The sequence below is a fragment of the Ochotona curzoniae genome, unplaced genomic scaffold, assembly GCF_017591425.1.
Source record: "Ochotona curzoniae isolate NIBS_2020 unplaced genomic scaffold, NIBS_Ocur_1.0 contig_523, whole genome shotgun sequence".
NCBI lineage: Eukaryota > Metazoa > Chordata > Mammalia > Lagomorpha > Ochotonidae > Ochotona > Ochotona curzoniae.
The window spans coordinates 4,511,907-4,532,845 of NW_024466459.1; the positions used below are offsets into that span (position 1 = coordinate 4,511,907).

Genomic DNA, 20,939 nt, shown 5'->3' on the forward strand with positions numbered 1-20,939 from the left:
AAGAGAAAGATTTTTCTTCTGCTGGTTTGCTCCCCAAATAGCCTCAACAACTTGAAGTGGGCTGAGTTGAAGCCAGGAGCCGGCTTCTGAGGCTCCATGTGGATGCGGGGGCCCAAGGACTTATTCTGCTGAGGCTTTTCTATGCCCTTAGCAGAGCAGCCTGATCACAAATCTGGTGGTCAAATGGAATGCTGGCACTATAGGCTGAGGATTATTGTGCTATGCCACCACACTTCCTTTTCAAAAATGAGAAATCTAAGGTTTGTTGCCCAAGGTCTCAGATTAGTCTTCTCACAGGTTTAAGGCTATGTCTAATTTTTCTAAAAACTTTACAGCAAAGTAAAGGTCTTTATGCAGCCTCCTTTGAATTTGTGCTCAATTAGTTAGTCACAATAATAGTAGTAATAACAACAAAACTCACCTAAATAACAGTGTGCAGGATATTGTGTTGATTTTAAGTTATTTACAGGGATACCACTTAGGACACTGAACTTACAACCTGTGAAGTTGACTGCTTTAAATAAGAGTAGAATCTTGCAGCATAAGATAATGTATGAATCAGAAATATGCTTCCAACTTGCATGTAATATACCTGATTTCAATGTTCATCAACATGATAATTCAAATTGTTAATGCATTTTTTAAACAGGTTGCAAAGTTCCTTTATCATCACAACACACAAAACTTGAACTCTACATTGTAAAGTCTAAAAAGTGACAGGAAAGTAAATTCAGTGAAGGTGGACCAGATCCTAAAATATGCACTTGAAAAAAAAAATCAAGGAATGCCAATTAAACTCACAGGAGATTTCTCACAGGAAACCCTACAGGCCAGAAGAGAATGGAGTGGCATATTCCGGATTCTAAAAGCAAAAAATTGTTGGCCCAGGATAACGTACCCAGCAATATTTTCCTTTGTCCTTGGAAGTGAAATAAAATTCTTCTACAGTAAAGAAAAGTTCAAAGAATATGCCTCTTTCAAACCTGCCCTACAAATGATCCTTAAGATATTCTCTTGAGAGAGAAAAGGAGTAGCACCCACCAAAAAAAAAGGCAAATGTGAAGAACATCCCAGTAAAATAAAAGCAGAAGACTAAACCAAAGAACAACCTATTCCTAAAATGACGGGACCAAATTACCACCCATTCATATCAACTCTGAAAGTAAATGGCTTAAACTCATCAATCAAACATCACAGATTAGTAGACTGGATTAAAAAATGAAACCCATCTATTTGTTGCCTATAGGAGACACATTTCACTAACAAAGTCCAGTAGAAACTGTATCGCATGGGTTTTGATTTTTTTTATTAGTTTCACCTCTTCAAAAACACGTTTTTCTCATTAAATTTTTCAATGACTCATAGATTATACAGTGGCATCATTTTCTTTAAGAAGATTCTTTATTTTCTTTTTCATTTCTGCAGTAACACATTAGTCATTTAGTGGCATGCCATTTAGCTTCATGGCATTGTAAGTTTCTTATTTTTCTTTCTGTTGTTGGTTTTGTTTTGTGGCTTTTCACTTAAGGGGATGTATAGTAACTGTGTAATGGAGACTATCATATCCAGATGTGAGGATACAATGCAGTATACATCTCTACTTCCAGACAAAGATAAACTCCCAATGAAACTGTTTACTGTATCTTAACAACAGGATGCTGGACTCCCTGCCATTGTCCATGCCCTCAGTGATGGACATACGACTGTGTATGAAGAACTATACTATAATAATGATATGTGGAACTCAGTGAAAGGGTAGGGAATTGGGGAGGAGATAAGGGAAACCCCAGGGTCTATGGAACTGTATCATAAAACGATAATAATAAAAAGAAATACAATTTAAAAAAATTACAAGAAACAAATACTGTGTTAAGGTAGAATCAACTAACTCCATTTTCTCAAAAAATTAATATTCTATCTTAGTTCCTACTTGATAGATTTTCAAAGATTCAATGATTTGATGTTCAGAGAAGGAAAACAAAGCAATCCTGGCATCATCCTAAGATACATAAGTAGTTCTTTAATAAAAGAATCTTTAAACCAACTAGTGTATAAGCCATGAGATTTTAAAAAATTTTTATTTTGAATTTTGAATTTTGTGGTATGCACATCTATGGCCGGGCTTTCTGGTCAGGCCCCTGCAACACTGCTCTCTTTGCTTTTACCCTGTGGTCTCACTATAAGCAAACTCAAGACTGAAAATTTGCACATGAGTTTGAAAAGCATTGTTCATCAGAAACAGATAAAACACATTCATGCTATAAAATAGTGCCTTAAAGAGTCACAAACTTTAATAGATGCACGGAGTATTTGTGGTTTTAAGGTTCTTCCTGGGGGAGGAGCTTCCAAGTCACTGAGGGATCAAGCTCTTCGTCGAAGGCTTCCAACTCCTGCTCCTTGGAGAGCTCCAGGAAAACCTGCAAGCAAGGAAGCAGATGGACAGGGGTGGGGCACTGCCTCCTGTGGTTCCAAACCAGTGCAACGAGTGTGCCTGAGTCCTGCACACTGGCTGGGACCCACCTGCTCCAGGGTAGACTGCGAGAGGCTGTACTCCTCCAGGTCGAAGCTCTGTTTAACTGCAAAAAGGTGAAGAACTCATTTTTTATTTTTAATTCTTGGAGTTTTACTACATCATGTTCAAAAAGTACATGCAAGTAGGTTTCAAATATAAGACATTGTAATAATGATTCTTGGGCTACGTATGGGGAAGCAAATATACCATAGAGTCACATCACAAAACGGAAACACAGTTTAGCTTTCTCAGTGTTTCGGCAGAGATGCCAGAAGACCCAGACACATTAGAGTTTCCTGGAGATCCATGTGAGAAGGGCTAAGAGATGGTTCCCCCAGTGCTGAAAATGACCAAATGCCCCTCTGCATATGCCTGAGTTCTTCCCTGCCTTACCCTCTACGCAAGAAGCTAACTAATGGGATGTCTCGTTGTGATTTGCACCAACGGCAGGCAGAGCGGAAGGGACAGAGGAAGCATGGCAGCCTCCTCCTCTCACTGCTTCTTTTTTTTTTTTTTCGCCTCTTTGGACTCTAGAATGATTTAAAAAGTGCATTTCTAACCTTGGGTTATCGCTCTGTGCTTTGTCCGCTCATAAATAATCGCTTGGTAGATAAAAATTTCTTGAACTACTCAATATTAAGCACTATATCTAATGAATTTGGAAATAATTGAGACTGTAAACATGTGGATACATGAAGACAATAATGAACAGAAATGAAAGACCTGGAGAGCAATTATCAGACAGCTGAGGCATCCTCTCCATGATGGGGGTGTTACTACTGAGGGCCACAGCTTCTGGACTGGCTGCTAGTTTCTAGCCATGTGAGAAAGATGGACTTCTGAATTTGAAGAAGTGAGGCTGCCTTAGGACTTTCTCATGAACTGTGAAGAGGAATGTCCTGAGAGGATCACCTGGAAGTCTCTGTGAACAGCCACTCTTACCCGTCTCTAACTTGAAGAAAGCCTGGGACAGAGGTTGCACATCCTCAACAGGCAACTTATAGACCAGGAGGGAGGAGTATCTGTGAAGAGAAGTGGGTAAGGCTGAATACCAGGTGTCAAAGTCACAGTCCCTGATGGGTACATGTCCACAAAGACCAACAGTCTGGTCAACAGTGGAAGTATACCATGTCCATAAAGTGATGGAGCCAGCCACAGTGTCAACATGCCTTACCAACATGAAGTCAATTTACCGAGAGGATTGGGAGGCACAGGGGTGGAAATCAGTAGTTCCCAAAACTCTAGCACGGAAGAAGCCTAATACATATCTTTCTTATTGGAAAGGGAAATAAACATAATGTAAATGATAAAACCTTGGCTTAGTTTCTGTTCCATTTCCAGTTATTTGGTTTTATCTAATCTACGTGAGCCCCAACTGCTGTTTCTAATAATGATAAAAATGCCAAGAGGCACCATCCACTGCTCTGTGAGTGATGCCCAATAGTTGGATTGCAGCCTGGACTTCATGCAGGAGAGGTCCATGAGTAGGGCCGGCTTCCCTCTCTGGAAAGACACTGGGACATGCCTATGTCAGTGTCTGACCCACTGCAGATCACCCACGCTTGAGCTTTTACAAGCAGCTCCCAAATCAGCATTTTGCTTTCTTCTTTTTCTTCAGGAGTAACTCTTGGGACCAAACCCTCTTCCAGTAATTATTCATAATTGCCAAAGTTAAAAAAAAAACCAACGAAAATAATGTGAAGATGAAGTTTAATTTTCCTTTATAACCATAGCAGAGGAACAAACCAAACACCAAGATAACACCAAACAGCATCTGTATTTACCTTTCCTGACGAGCAGCCTGGGGGAAAAGCCTCAGAATTTCTTCATGCAGGTGTTCCACTTGGGTGAGGGTTTTCACTTTCATTTCTAGTAGATAATCTTTGCCAAATTTGCTTTTCAGGTGTTGGATTGAGCCAATGCATCTGGAGAAAGGAGGGGAATGAACAAGTGGTACAAGTCTAATGCCAGCAGCATTTAGTTTGGGGAGCTCAAGAGAAGAGCCAGGGGAAGTTCTCATAGAATTTAACTTTGTAGGGGAAATGTCCTTTGTATGGGGAATAGAAGCTAGAGCCCGCGACACTCACCTCAGCCTGCCAGACACCATGATGGCCACTCGGTCACACACGGCCTCGGCCTCTGCCATGTAGTGGGTGGTCAGGAGAGCGCCTCCCTCTGTGTTTCTAAAGGTGGCTTGGATCGCCTGCCTAAAGTTAGGTCAAAGGAACTTGCTAACTACAGGGCAAAAGGGCCAGTGGGGATTTTAGAGGAAGTTCTCTTTGAAACATTGGAAGCAAGTAGTGAATTCAGCTTATGTAAAGAAATAAATTTGTAGGAATGACAGAAATGGAAATAACTAAACATGGACTGAACACAGAGAATTACACTGGGTAAAATTTTGCTTAGATAAGTGTCAGGTTTCAGAAAGAAAGAATGCATTAAAATGTTGATAATTACAATTTCTAACAAAAAAGTACAAAATAGCATTTCAGAAAAGAAATTTAAATACCCAAAGAATATTTTAAGGACTTGGGAGTATCCTTTTTCCTACAGAGAAACTGAATATCAGGTGATTTTCAGATTTGAAGCTTGCTAACAGATTTCTTTGAATATGTGCCATGAATACTCAGAACTTCTAAGAAGAAAACAAATCATTCTTTAAAATGGGTATTTTGTTGGAAGAATATCTTTCTCTCTTCAATAAAACAATGGTTGGCTATGAAATAAAAATTATATTACCTTCTGCTTTACTGTTGCTACTCCTGTCAAGAGGTGATCTCTTTCTAAATAAAAAATAATTGAGAGATCAGCTGTCACAGATCAATAAAATCAGAGGTATTTGCCAGGATGTTTCCTCACCACATCTGCTGCTGCCCCTCGGGGTCCATGCCGGTTGAGGGCTCATCCAGAAGTACTACTGATGGGCCCCCAAGGATGCTCAACAGGAAGCACAGCTGCAACAAGAGGAACAGTGCATCATGCACCTGCCTGGGGGCTGCACGGAGTAGCACCAGGTGCTGCCCCTACCTTTCTCTTTGCTCCCTCGGGTAAGGTTTTGACAGGAGCCTTCTGCTGGTCCTGCAGCTTGAGCGCAACCACCAACCTGAAGGGAACAGAGTCAATCCACCTTACCACGTTACCCCTGGATAATGCGTGAGACAAAGCAAATCAGAGTAGAACAGCTTCTACGTGAGAATCTTCACAACAGCCAAGTGGTCATAAATTGCAGACTACCTATGACACTTCATGAACTGTATTGTTCATCACGTATTTATTTTCACTTTTTTTTTCGTAGTAAGAATAATCAACAAACTTCTTTTTCTTGGGCTTAAAGTAAGAGAAACAACCACACTCATCTGAGCTTTAGACCAGTCTTCTCCCACCAGCACATCACCGTTACCTGGAAGCCCGTGCAGAGCATGCATGTTTCCCTAGGCCGTACCGTGTCATGCTGAGTGCCATGTCTCTTTTCTTCAGTCCTTTCACAGCAGCGTACACCTCCAGGTGCTCCTGAACTGTCAAGCTGGGCCAGAGTGCATTCTCCTGTGGGCAGTACCCCAGGAACCCCAGGGGCTCCCCTCTGCTGCTCCCTTTCAAAATCACCTGCACAAAAGAATTCATTCTCAGAATGTGTCCAAGATGACATGTGTATATATATATATATATATATGAATATGCCTACACACTTAAGTGGTATTATTTTCTTCATGTATTGCAATAAATAATATAAAATTAAATGAGTAATCAGCTCTGGGTACAAGATGATGAAAACATAACAATTTAAGAGGCAAATATTTTACATTGTTATATGCCTGCATTGTGATTTTGATTTTATTACCAATTCCATCACCCTAGTTGAGTTTAAGCTTATTCATTTCATTGTCTTCTGTTCAACTCCATCCCCAGATCTGATGTTCGAAGAGACAGACACTTGCTAAGAATCCTATTTCTTTCATGATAAATTGTTATCATTTGAAGGTCTATTCACAGGGTTGGTGTTGTGGTGCTGTGGTGCTGCTGGCAGCCTACAGCAGAGTGCCAGCTTGAATCCCAGCCACTCTACTTCCCATCCAGGTTTCTATCTGGTCATGTATCAGGGCTGGCCTCTGAGTTTCTGCTACCCAAACACGAGAACAGGATGGAGTTCCTGAGAGCCACTGAGGGGAGGGAATGAATAGATGCATGGTCTCTTTCTGTCTCTCCTTCTCTCTCTGTGATTCTGACGTTTGAGTAACTGAGCATCTAAGAAATAAATCTTTGAAAGAGAGAGGTCTGTTTAAAAATATCGTAGTGATTTTCAGAAAAACATAATCCTGCCAGGACACATTTAGCAATGCCCAGAGATACACTTGCTTGTCACAATTTGTGTGTCTATCTGAAGGGGTGGATGCTAGAGGCAACAAATTGATAGCCCTCAGGAACAATGATAATATTGTCCCATATACAGTATAACTTCTAGCCAGCCCCAAACATCTTAATACCAAGATTGGAAAGTGTTGGATTATGTAATAAAAACTGCTATGCCTCGCAAAGTACTCAATATATGATAAAGATGAGCAAATGTGCCATGTACTAGCCTCTGTGCTCCTGTATACTCAGACATTATTCTGGTTTTGCTTTGAAGTTTAGGTAATTGTTACTTTTTTTCATTTCTGTAATCTTTATTGTTTTTTTTTTAAACAAGTCCTGAATCTTTCACCAGTAGCCTAGCATCTTGTGACACAAGAATACCAAGAATACTAGCACAGGATATATCTGAATAATTATAAAACTAGTAAGTATATCTTGACACTAGAATGTTGGCCTTCATACCATTCTCTATACCTACAATGTCAGGATACAATTACATAGAAGAATGATGAATTTGTGACCATAGTTGAGGGACTAAAATATTGTTATAATATAGGGGAAAACAGCGCTAGGGGAAGGATTAGAAAGGAGTGGAAAGGGAAATCTCTGTGCCTAAAGAGCTGTATCATGAAAAAACAGAGAGTTTTAAAAAAGAAGAGAGAAAGTTTGTATCACATATATTCTCTGGAAAGACATACGAAGTTTGTTTACTAATGACTTATTGTTCTACAGGTAATACATGACCTTCAATGACAACACACAAACAGAGAGCAGCTGTTGAACATGAAGGCTTGCAGCTCTGCAGTTACAGACATTAATTTCTGTTTTGATGCTGCAGGAAGCCGAATAAGTTTTTGAGATATATAAGTCAACAAAGAAAAAAAAAACACCTGGCTTCGAGGTATACATATGTCCTTTTGGTGTCTCCGCTTTTCATTCAATAAGAGGCTTAATCTGTATAAGACGTATAGATAATATTGAACTAAGGGTAGAAAAAACATTTAGCTAATTCTCTTCATTCAGTGCATAAATGCTAACGATTGAGGGTCAACAATTTAAGATTGCTGTCAGTATTCATGACCAGCTTCCCTCCTGGCAGTGTCAGTGATGGTATCCTGTGGTTTACTCACCTGGCCCGCAGTCGGTTTTGTGTCTCCAGTCATCATCTTTATAGTTGTACTTTTACCTGCGCCGTTATGACCTAATAGCCCTATAATTTCACCTGGAAGAAACAGGCTTGCTCAGAGATGCATGAATAATTACCACAAGAATAAAGGAAGAATGATAAAAATTGTCAGGTACCATATGAAATATGCTCTGCACATTATTTCCATTGTTCTTCACACAAAAACCCAAGTGTTACATCTACCTTTAGTTTATAGATGAGGAAGCTGAATTTTTAAAGGACAAATTATTTGCCCAAAGTCCTGCAGTCGCTAAATGACTTAGGCAGAATTTGAGATAAATTTTGATTTCAAAACCTGACACACTTCCTCAAAACACGCTATTTGTTAGGCATGAAGAAAGGGGCATCTACGCTTCAGGCAGTTCCCGTGAGGGCAGTCCTTGTCTGTTGTGAAATTATGTTACTAAACCTCACCGTCCTGCCCAGCAAAAAGACAGCCTCTTCTGCCACCCTATTCCTGCATTTGCTTTAACAGAAAATGAGTTCACTCCTCCATAAAGAGAAGACCTTGTCATAAGAATAGGGGAGTCTCCTCTGGGCAGGTGCAGGCTTGGCCTTGTTGCCTTTTTTTTTTAACCAATAGCATCAGATTCAGATATTCCTGTACACTTGGAAACATCTCAGTTTCTGGAGTCAAGATTTCTCTGCTAAGGAACAATTGTTTCTGACCTCTCTTGACACAGAAAGAGACATTTCTTGTGGCAACTGTTTTCTTCTTTCTGGAAAGGCAGTGTTTCTTTCCGCCTGCATATTCCTTCCGCAGGCAGCTGGCAGCAATGACTAGTGTCTGTAAGGACAAGCAAATGGTGACAGGGTATTAGCCTTGCTTGAGAGAGTGTCCCATATTTATTTCTGAATACACTTTTCTCTACACAAACACATGACTCAACCAATCCTACCCCGAGAACTTCCATTTTCAGGCAAGCTCTCCCACTTTATATTCCTGCTCAGAAGGGGCGTGTGCACCACAGGCCTTTACTTGTGCACCTGTGCTGCCCTTTGTCAAAGAGTATTAGAGACAGGCATTGAACCAACAGATCTGCTAAGACACAACCACACATTCATATTCATACACATGAGTGAAAATCACATATGCCTTAGAGGAGCTGTCCTCTCTGAAGTGTATGAAGTAAGCCTTGAGTTATGAAACTCAAAAGATTATTTAGCCTTTGTAATGTTTAGTTGCATGTACCAAATCTGACCGTGGTTAAATAAGTTAACTAGTTAGTTCCTATAGTGGTGTGTGTGTGTGTGTGTGTGTGTGTGTGTGTGTATGCTCTGTGGATATGGTATATTCATTGAGTCAAGTAATAAACTATATGGGTATGGATGAAAGACCCTAACCCGGTTTTCTAAGTTCAACTTAGACATTTGTTCACTTACATGACAGACACAACTATCTGATGAATGTTTTTGGTAATTCCTACCTCGTCAGCATCTGGCAGAGTCACAGCATTTGCTGCTCTCATTCTTTCCAGCTGAACAGCTTCATCCTCCCCTTCAGGGTCTTCTGGGTTTGGAAGAACTTTGTTTCTTTGCGGAGAAATTCTAAAACCAAAGCAGAATAGCAATGTGGGGTTTCCTGTTTCACTCCTCCCTCACTGTTACCCATCTTGTCCTTTCCTTCATCCTCTTACCATTGATCACTGTTCATTCCTATTTTTCTCACTCTTGCCACAACGGATTAGCACCTTTAAGTTGGTTTCCTAAAACATGGGTGCCACCTTATCACTCTCATATGCTACCATCAATATTAGATTTCGGCTTGATGCATTTTTTTTTGTGCTCTAGACCAGCTGTTCAAGGCACAATTTGGTCTTGATTTCCCTATGTGTAATATATAAAAGCCTCCTAGTGTTTCTCTATTTCAAGACCTTCCAATGTCTAGCTCCAATTTCATTTTCCTTAGTGTGGTGTAAGCCTTCAGATTTATTCTAGCTGCCTCTCATGTCTACAGGAAAAGGGCATTTCACTCAACATCTGTCCTGTTGTTCAGGCTGTATACTTCCTGGACTGGCTACCTTTACCCAATTGCTTATCTGCCTTTACCTATTATTTTAAAGAACCTACTTACTGCATATTACTTTCTTTAAGTATGTCAGTGAAATTTTATCCTGTCCTGATTTTTCAGTGTCATGTATGCAAAACTGGTTTTGTTGCACTAGACTGTAACCCCGGTAAATTACCCAATGTTGTCATTTTGTATAATAAGCAGTCTCTTAAAATAATCATGTGTAGCACTTTCTATGTATTAATTTAAGAACTTATAAATTCTATAAGCAATGCACATCAACATGAAATTCTATTTGGCATCTCTCAACCTGAACACAGGATCCATTCTCATTGATTTCTTCCTAAAGTTCTTTTCCAGGTATCGCAGAACAAACACAAAAATGAAGAAATGAAGGTATGGCTAAGAAAAAAGAAAGAATCAAAATTAACATTACCACAAAAACGCTTTCAGTGTTGCAACTGATTTAAAGAGTTTCATCTTCTATAAAACTACACTTGACAAAACATTCAAGGCTTAAAAGACAATTTATTTAATGGTATATGAAACTCTCAAAGTTAGCTTCATTGGCATACAGAGAACGCATAACATAAATACAGTGATAGTTAAGTTGATGCCAGCACTTCTGAAAGATCTTAGAGTTTACATTTGGAACCAAATGATTACTGTAGCCAGTAGGAACTCAAATTGAAAAGTCACTGTGCATGTTTTTAAGTTGATTCAGTTGCCCCAGATTTCCAACCCTCTTAATTTCATGCATTTCAAAGAATCTTGAACCACATAAATGTGTCTCTGTATGCAGCAACATTGAAAAAGAAATGTTTTCTTACTATTAGCAATGCCAGAAAAACAATCTGAGACTCTGAGGCTCCTAGGTAATCCATGGAGTCATGAGAAATCTGTAAAACGAGGAGAATCTCTGTTTAAATGAATCCTCATCTGTTCTTGGATTTCATTTCACTTATGATAATTTTGTCTGCATTATGTGGCCTTCTACCATTTTTCCTTGTGCTTCAGGTAAAAGTCAATTTCTGAGCATGCACTATGTCTTTGCTTCCAAGATACACCAGTGAATTATCAACCCGTGCCTGCCCACATGCTGAGAGCCATTTGTCTACAACACCGTGAGCCAGCGCAGAAGTTCAGGCGGTGCCTGCAGGATACACAGAAACCACTGACCAGCTTGTCTTACAGCTACACTTCTTTTAAAAATGTATATTTATTTGAAAGGCAAAGTTATAGAGAGGGAGATATAGGAGTGGAGTGGGAAGAAAGAGGGATGGAGGAAAGGGGAGAGAGAGAGACAGACAGAGACAGAGCTGCAATGTCTGGGGTTGGGTCAGCTAAAAGCCAGGGGCCAGGAGTTTCCAACAGGTCTGCTGTGTTCCCATCCAGCACCCATAGATGATGCCAGCAGCACAGGTGGCAGCTTTACCCACTCTGTCATGGTACTAACTCCTTACAACAACCCTCTGCCCATCACTTCACTTTCCATTTTCTGGTCTTCCCCCAGTAACACCCGAATATTGCATTGCTTCTCTTTCATTCTTTTGCTTTTGAGAATAATCATGACAAAAACATGAAGACAAGATCTGTCAACTAGAGATTGACATGTATACGTGGAAATACTTCCTCCAGCCTTTCAGTGAAAAAAAAAAGAGGGGGAGGCCATGCTTGTATCTTTGAGCTATATTTACCAAGTCTTTGTGTGCTTTTTTGCTGGGAAATTTTAAATCCTTTGCTTAGCACCACAGCCAGATACTATCTGGAAGAGATGCTTTTGTTTCCACACTGGAGGATTTTTAAAGGCCCTGACTTCATTCTAAATCATCTTGTTTCACTAAATGCCTCCATTTCCCACTTCTAAAATTACATCCCATTCAATACGAACTTCAAAATCCCTGGACTCTGCTCCCTCCGTCATCATATTTTCTTTTTCAGTTTTCCTACTCCTTTGTTTCTACTTCATAGTTTGGAGTTTGTATAGAATATCCTCATGTCTTTAATTTGTTTGTTCTTCTGTTTTGAACGTATGGACCATTATTTAATGCTTCCTTATATAAAACTATTGTCACCTTCTTTTATTTTTTTCTGAGAAAGTTCCTGGGAAAATTTGTAACCTGGACTAAATCCAATTCTATAAGAGCATTTTTTCAGCTTTGGTGACTTAATTTGAAAAGTAGAATAGAGGTTGTTTGGAATTGTTTGTCATTCTTAATGGCCTAGGTGCTGAAATAATTTTCTGGGTCTTTTCTTCTACTTCAACATTCCAATTTTCCTTGATCATGTCACTCTAAGCTGATGGCTTCACTTCTTATTTAAGAAAGGAGAGTCACTCAGAGAAGAAGCCACTAAGCTACCTGCCGGTATTCACGATTTCTGGGTGTGATCTTGCTTAATAGATGGAATGTTGCAGCATTTATAGACTGCAATTTCTGCATTGTGTGCTGTACTGGGTTATTTCCCTGTTTGTTTTTTTTAAGGGCTTTCTGCTTTCAGTAGGCTCATGTCTTTTTTTTATCATAAATTTTCCTCACAGGAAAGTACAAATCTAGCCACTTAGAATAAAAAAGAAGTACACAAAAATCTATCTATTTTCCTCATTCATCTCAAGTCTGCTACCCTTTTTAGCAAAACTCCTGGAAGCACTTAGCTAAACAGATTGTCACGAGCTCTTCATCTCGTGGTCTCTAGCACCTTCGCTCTTGCTAGACTTTTGGATTAATGCTGTAATGGAAATAATTTTGTTATTATCACCAGTTTCTTCTATGTAGTCAACGGTACCTTTTCAGGCATCACCTTTCAAGATCTCTGAATTGTATTTGATGATTTAATCACTGCTTCCTCAAGCTAATGTATACTGTTGAAGTATAACATCTGAGAAGAGATTTTGGCACTCATGTCTGCCTTTGTTTTTATCCCCCTGACTCTTTCTCAAACGCATTTGATGACTTTTCCTCTTCTCCAAGCTACATTTGGAATTCCGTTCTTGTCTCCTTACTTTCCCTATAATCCTTACATTTCATCAAGTCAGTCTCATTCTGCACATATACTTATTTTGTAGGTTATAGTAACCAGTTCCATGGCTTTTAACGTCACTGATAAACAGATTAATCTTAATTATTTGTTTTTGGTCCTAATCCCTCATATCCTGACACATTGGGTTCTAGGCTTACATATCCAACTGACTAGATATTTCTCTTTGGGTGTCTATTAGTATCCAAATAGGAAACAGGCATCTCTTTGGTCTCCCAATAGGAGTCCAGTAATTGAGGATTACAGTGGCAGCCATCAATTGACATTTTCTTGGAATTGCCTTTGACCCTCCTAAACCAAGGCAGGACTTCTTACTGAATGGTAACATTCCAACTTTCTTGTGGTAAGATATTTTATATGTTCAAGGCTTTCTTCAATGGCCATGCACTTAATGATCCAAATCAGGAGCAGAAGTACTTACTTCTGAGAAAATGAACAGAGACCCAATAAGCGTGAAGGGTGGTATTAATAAGGTGCTGAAAAGTAGTCCTAAAAATCTATATTCATTCAGATCTGTAGCAACGATTGAGAAGATGGTAATCTGAAATAAAACACAGTATAATGTTATTACAATAATCTGAATGATAGGATACTTTCCAAGAGGGTGACAGATCTCACCTCACCACAGTTCTCATGCTAAATTTCCATCCCTCCCTCTAAGTCAATATTTTCTTGTTCTCCACCCTCTCCCTTCCTGTTGTTGTTGTATACTCTGCAGGACACAGATGCTCTCTCTCTCTCTCTCTCTCTCACACACACACACACACACACACAAAGTGGGTAAGATGAAGAGCGGAACAGAGACAGCAGGAAAGAGATGGCCACAACAGCTAGAGTTGAATTAGGCCAAAGACAGGATCCTGGAATGCCATCTGGGTCTCCCACATGGTTGCGGGAACCCAAGAGCTTGAAGCATATTCTGCTGCATTCTGAGGGGCATTAGCAAGGAACTGGGGCTCAAATGAGCCCCTATTTGGGATGCTGGTGATGCAGGTGGTAGCTTCATCTGATGTGCCCCAATACCAACCCCTGCCCACCATTTTTATAGCATCACATAGAGTAGTTTCCCATTAGTGTCCATCCTAGTTGCTCCATAAGAGAGATCTGGATGGAATTCTGAGCTGCTGGTTTTGGCCTGGCCTAGTACCCCTTGTAAACATTGCAACACGAGAGTGAATCAGGGGATGGAAGAGACTCTCTCTCCCTTTCTCTCTCCTTTGTTTTCTCCACAACTCCCTCTCCTTCTTTTTTTTTTCTCTCTTGTAATAGACTCACAGATAAGAACATGAACAGATTGTATTTTAAAAGAAGAAAAAAAAAACCCGATGCATTCTGCGTGATTCCATTTTCATTAAGTTCCAAAGTAGCTATGCCAATTGATGGATTCATAACTAAGAATTGTGATGTTGTATTCTCTATTCCGTAGTCATGTTCTATTCTCTGTTGGCTTTATGAAGGTGTCCACTTAAAATTTTGCTGCATTTAAAATGTATGTGCATGTTTCTGTATAAGTCGTATCTTTCGTTAAGATTTATTTCTAAAAGATCACATTTGTTATTGCACAGATTAGCTTACAAGACAAGAGTAGGAACAGAGCAACCGATTATAGAGCCCTGGCAATGCTTCAGGTGGAGAAGATGAACACTTGAATAATGATGCAGCCGTAAAGCTGAAACACACAAAACAAGGAAATGTTCAGTCTAAAGAACAATCATAGGAGTTGGATGTGGGCAGAGACAACGAGACAGGAAGGAAGGACAATTCTATATTTTTGGTATGTGGAATTAGCTGGGTGAATTTTGCAAAAATAATTTAATAACCTATTAACAGAAGAAGAAGAACAGGATTAAGGAGGGAGTTATGAGAGTCCTTTTTAAATATGCAAGGGACACTACAGGTGACTTTTAGAGGTAGACTCCCGGCTCAAGGGACTCTCCAACTCTGGAGAACACCGAATCGGTCATAGTTTACAGATGATATACACTCAAATATGAACACATTCTATGGATGTCTACCTTACAGTGATTAGAATTTTCCAAAGAGAAATAGTATCTTCTCTTATATCTAGTGCAAAGATTGAAAGAAATCCTTTTAGATAAAAAATATTGTTGAAAGAATGTAAACCATATGTATACTCACAATTAAGAATAAAAACGACCAAGCACCACTATTTTTTCTACCTTTGCGACAAATGAATGAAATCACGTATGTCAAGAAAACAAGAGATGAGACATATCCAATACTACAGAGGATCTGAAAATGCAAATATTACAATTAGATATAGTAAATTCTATTTATGAAAGTATTCACATTTACCCTGTCAATATGCCATATGATACAGCACAAATAATTTGAAATTCTTTGGCATAGAATTAGTGTTCATGCATCCATGAAAAAGTAGTCTAATCACACATTTTGTGGACTGATCACTTACCTGAATTAACAAGTTTTGAATTATATATATAATATCATCTGGGTTGAAGACATAATCCATGATTTGCATTAGGAGGAGGATAAGGAAGTACAAGGGAATATCCACCAGTGCCTGTCCAAACCAGTAAGCAGAAGGGTAGAGGCCTGACACCCATAGCAGGGATTGTGTGTTTTGCTGTTAAAGAAATAGAAGAGGACACATTCTTACAAGGTGATTTTGGGAATTGCAAATATCTAGTCACAAAACATTCATTCTGTCTTCTATTCATATACTATTTCCACTCATCACATGATGATGTCACTTGCCACATGTTGGCTTTGAGGTATTGATAATTCCAGGGGTCTTCAACAATTCAAGAAAAACTATGCCTGGATTTTGGTGTTAGCCTTTGCAAATTTCAAAAAGATTCTACAGGAGTGTACAAATTTCCTATAAGCACTGTGGGTAGAGAGAATAACAGAACAAGGCCCCCATACCAGGGAAAGTTGAACGTATGGGGAGGACTGGAAACATGCGAGGTGTGGCTGGACACATCTTCAAGATGATAGTGACATCAGGTCGAAGTGGAATGATACACCCAGGTTGGGATCACTCTTGAGTTCCTAATGCATGGCAACAGTTTAGATCTTGTACCTTTTATCCTGATGTTATCATCGAAGGTATTTAGCTGTGGCATGAACATGGTACTGCTCTGTCATGTTGAGGGAAAATCTTAGACTGTTAGACCCTCAGGAGCAGTTGGGGAGGCAGTTGTACACAGAGAGAAAAGGGCAATGGCAGCTCTGAGAGAGCTAGAAGAGAGTGTTCTAGAAGAGAGGGAGCAGAGCAGAAGGATGCCGAGCAGAGCAGAAGGATGCCGAGCAGTAGCAATATTATAAAGTTATTTTGATAAGATGATCTAATAGAAAGCTATGAAAAGTCACAGTGGCTATGTGGAAAGAACTAAATACAAATAAGACAAAGGAGTAGCTATCATCATAATCTGGAAAGGGGTGATGATGAATTATGCCAATATGAAAGTAGTGGACATAAAAATAAATGAATAGATTTGATACATTTTAAGTACAGCTTAAAGGAATTACTCATGGATTAGATAAAAGATAAAAACAAATTTAACTCCCAAACGTCACATTAGAGCAACTGTGGATGACAGTGGCATTTGTTGGGATGGGAAAGCTGGCAGATAATATTTGGCCAGAAAATAAAAAAAGATTGATTTTGCTCCTGTTTGTAGTATGTTACTTATCTAAATGAAAATATCAAATAGGCTGTTTTATATGTAGGACAAGAATCCTGGAAATAGCTGGATAGGCCTCTAGAAGTTAGCATTGGGTTTCTGGATATCCAGCACTCACAGTTATGGGAATGTTAGAAGAATTGTTCTAAGGGATTTGTGGGTATTCATCACATCCTCACAGAAACTCACTTCAAATAGATCTAACCATGATGAAAAGTGAAGAGTAACCAAGACATTTTTGACAGTCATGCAACTTGATAAAAGAATCTTCAGGATTTAAACAAATGGGATTTAATTAGAAAGAAAGAAAAAGGCGCAGAGCCTTGTGGCCCAATAGGTGAAGCCACGGACTGAAATACTAGCGCCCCAAATGAGCACTGGTGCAGGTCTTGAACTAGCTCTACTGGTTGAGGACAGATGTCTCTCTGTCTCTCCCTCTGTCTTTGAAATTCTGTATTTTAAACAAATAAATGGCTTTCTTATAAATAAGTAAATAAATGATGTGATGAAGAGTGACAAGAACAACAGGAAAATACCAGAGACGGTAGGCTCGCTTTTGTGTTTCTCACGGAAGAAGTTGCTAATGATAGGGTTAACTTCAGAGCAGACTCACGGAAAAGTAATTCAAATCCATCGAAGATATCTGCTGAACTTTCACACAGAGCAAGAAACAGCTGATGATATTAAATACATGAAGACATGTGAAAAAGCCTTTTGGTTGCATTAGGAATGTGATAGAAAGATAGACAGCATAAAGTTATGCTTGGATTTTATATAAAGCCTTGAAAAAATTAAGCATTAAAGGGATAATTCTTTCTACAATATTTAGAAGTGCTCCAGTGGGCTAGTCAAGGCTATTTATATTGTTTACATGACTGACTGTCACCATCTAGAGAGTGTAACTATCATAGAGATGTGAATATTTCAGTGGAAAACTCTAAGGGTGATAAGCATTTAAAAGTTGCTATTCACTGGTGGTTGACATTACCTACCAAGGCCTCCTTCTTGAGGTCTCACATTTAAGAAAAAAAAGCATATTCTTAATACTTGGCAATCTGTCATTGTGATGTTTGATTATTCATTATGTCAAGGACATAAGTTGGGTGCGTTCCCTGCACATAAATTTATGACCATATGGGGCCAAAGGTGAGTTTTCTAGATAGTAGACACATTTGAGTTCTTACTCTGTAGTCACTGATGCTGCTCATTGCAAGGTAGGGAGTGAAGCAGGCTGCCACTGGTATCCAGAAGAAGGCGTTACTCAGGTACCCATATTCGTAGGATGTGTCCTAAAATCGTTCAGAACATGGTGAGCTGATTGTAATCTGGCATCTGGTTCATTTGTGCTGTCTTAACTGAATCACTCACACGATTTGACACAACCACTCAGAACTCTGCCAAAGCTGCTGTTCATATTTGCAGTTTCTTACGTTCATGTTTAATCTGGTAGTTTAGCAACTTTGGCATTTTGAACATGTATTTTGATTTACTTCCGAAAAAGCAAGTGTAATCGAGAAAGATGACCTGGCCATGTTCCCATGGTTAATAACCCAAGAGGGAAAGCGTAGCATAGCACCTTGCTGACTTCCAAAGTACAGCATTCCATATAATGCTTATATACATCCAGGCGGATTGTCGGAAGAGACCACAGAGATTGTGTGCTGCCATTGGAGGAGCTATTTTGTGGCTCTCAGAAATTGGTGCCAAATCCATTAAATGCAACATCTATGATGACTTACTTTCTTGGTTCAAAATGATGCAGAAGGTGAGACTTCTTTAAAAAGCTTGTAGAAAGGGAAAACTAAAAGGCAAGTTTATTTGAGTGCAAAAAATTGAATTCAAAGCAGCACTGTTTCAACAGACATATTTCCATGAACTAGCAAGAAGTAGATGTTAGAAAATAAGAATGATGAGACATGAAGGAAATTAGTACACATTTTACATAAAGACACAGAATGTAAAAAAAAAAAACCTAGAAAGCTTTATACAGGTTTTGAAATGAACCTCAACAATATGTAGGATCGGTTGTTTTACTAAAATACAAGTCAAGTTTGGAAGTTTGGAAGTTTTCTCTCTTCTGACTCCTGTCAACAAGTTTATACCCCTCTAAGAACTCCACAATATGAAAAGTGTTTACATAAAGATGCTCCTATAGAGACGAGGTTCTGCAAGGTTACAAAGTGACACCAGGAACGGTGTTGCTCACTTCCTATCCTTTGCAAATGGACACTGTTGTTGACATCTTGATCTGGAGGATTTTCAGGGATGGAAAATTCACACTAGTATTAACACCCAGACCCTTTTACCACAATTTGGTTCACAGACAACTTGCTGTTTCCATGTGAGATCGTGCCCATCCACTGTCAGGATTTGGAGAGACCCATCATACCAACTGGGCAGTGAGGTCAGGTCATGACATGGCAAAGAGACTGCTGGGAAGCATGGCAGGCTCTGGTTGTGGGAAGTTAACGAGTGGAGTCAGGTACAAGTCTGATCTACAATGAGACCTGTGCTTCAGAAAGAAAGAGAGGCCAAGAACTGGCTGGGGATCTTGGGGTGTCAATTCAAAGAAAGAACTTATCTACATAGGAACTGAGCACCAGCTGTAAACAATACAAAGTAAAACTTATTTGTAAATCCTTTCTGTTGCAACAGATATTGTAAGTAAGCTAGAGATGTTTAAAAAGTTGGTGGGAGAGAGTGCAGAGGTTAGATGTAAAGATTATAATATTTCAAACAAGAATCTTGAGCATTTGGGGATTTGGCATTTGGTGGTTTTGAAATCAGTCCCCTGTGGACACTGACGGACAACTGTAGATACAAAATATAATTCTTTAAGAATAGAAGCATGACAAGTTCTTTGATATAATTTCAACATTTCAACAATTTTCTTAAAATTTCCAATGACTCAGTAAAAGTGAGATCACAACATACTTACTTCGAAAAACGTGCTTCTGTCAGTTTGAATGTGTTCAGAAGAGTTAAGCATCCCAAGGAGCGCATTGCTGATGACATCCACGAGGACCGGAAAGCAGTTCAGCCTTTTGGTATTACATGCTATCGAAAATCTGTAATCCTTCAATACAGTCAACATTTATAAATCCTCAGAAAGCAATACAAAATTCATTGGTTACTCTAGAAAATAATTCAAATTTGTGACAATAAAGCTGAGGAAGGGAAGCACAAAGTCTCATAAGTCCCGGTGTGTGTGAATAATCTCTTTACAAAGGACACACAGTATAATACATACAAACACAGAGAATGATATAGTTTTCATTTGTATAAAAATGTATTACCTATGTTCTTAAAAATGTAGAACCTTTAAGAATGCAGTTTTATAGTGATAAATAAATCAAACATTTTATATATCTAACTTAACTAAAAAGAGTGTATCTTAAAAAAGAAGCACCCCCCCCCCCTTTTTTTAAGTAGAGCTGCAGAAGGAGGAGAGCCAGAGAATCTGTCATCCACTGGATCACTCCCCTAATGGCTATAACAGCAAAAGTGGGGGCAGTCCAAAGCCAAGAGCCAGGAGTTTCTTCCAGATGTTTTATCTGGATGCAGGGGTCCAAACACTTGGGGGGCATTCTCTGCTGCTTTCCCAGGCACAGTAGCACAGACCTGGATTGGAAGTGGAGTAACTGGGACTCAAACTGGTTCCCATGTGAGATACTGACACCCAAGGCAGTGGTTTGCCAGCTGTGGCACAGCACTAGCCTGGAAAGGTGTCATTTTCCTAAAGATTGATTTATATTTATTTAAAAGGCAGAGTTACAGAGAGAGGGGGGCTAAGATAGAGAGGCCTTCCATTTGTTGGGTCACTGTTCTAATCATGGCCATACCTGTGTCAGACCAAGACAAGAAGGCACAACTCCAACTAGATCTCCCACATGGATTGCAGAGGACATCTGCTGCTTTCCCACACACATTAGCAGGAAGATGGAGTAGAAATGGAACCAGGACTTGATCCGGTGCTCATAGGCCAGCGTCATAGGCCACAACTTAATCTACTTCTTCAACAATACTGGCTCCCAGAGTGTTCTTTTTAAAAACAAATTTTCTGAACTTACTCTATTAAGCGTGATCAAAAACTAGTTGGATCAAAGGTGGTATCATTTTTATTGATGACATAGAAAGCATTCCTGAAAATTAACTTGAATAAGCTAACTTCAC

General features: G+C 39.3%; 1 protein-coding gene across 1 annotated transcript in view; it reads right to left on the reverse strand.

The window, feature by feature from the left end:
- Positions 1-2,064: 2,064 nt before the first annotated feature.
- Positions 2,065-20,939, reverse strand: part of ABCA9 (ATP binding cassette subfamily A member 9) — a 43,140-nt gene continuing 24,265 nt past the window's right edge. The window contains exons 21-38 of the mRNA XM_040989401.1: positions 19,705-19,842; positions 17,951-18,055; positions 15,530-15,703; positions 15,235-15,348; positions 13,517-13,636; positions 10,890-10,958; positions 10,370-10,461; positions 9,476-9,596; positions 8,718-8,835; positions 7,993-8,084; positions 5,955-6,115; positions 5,540-5,615; positions 5,372-5,466; positions 4,600-4,719; positions 4,297-4,437; positions 3,455-3,534; positions 2,521-2,576; positions 2,065-2,417 (exon numbers count right to left, since the gene is read on the reverse strand). Coding sequence (XP_040845335.1) covers positions 2,319-2,417; positions 2,521-2,576; positions 3,455-3,534; positions 4,297-4,437; positions 4,600-4,719; positions 5,372-5,466; positions 5,540-5,615; positions 5,955-6,115; positions 7,993-8,084; positions 8,718-8,835; positions 9,476-9,596; positions 10,370-10,461; positions 10,890-10,958; positions 13,517-13,636; positions 15,235-15,348; positions 15,530-15,703; positions 17,951-18,055; positions 19,705-19,842 — 1,971 coding nt within the window. The 3' untranslated portion in view covers positions 2,065-2,318. The remainder of the gene's footprint in view (positions 2,418-2,520; positions 2,577-3,454; positions 3,535-4,296; positions 4,438-4,599; positions 4,720-5,371; positions 5,467-5,539; positions 5,616-5,954; positions 6,116-7,992; positions 8,085-8,717; positions 8,836-9,475; positions 9,597-10,369; positions 10,462-10,889; positions 10,959-13,516; positions 13,637-15,234; positions 15,349-15,529; positions 15,704-17,950; positions 18,056-19,704; positions 19,843-20,939) is intronic.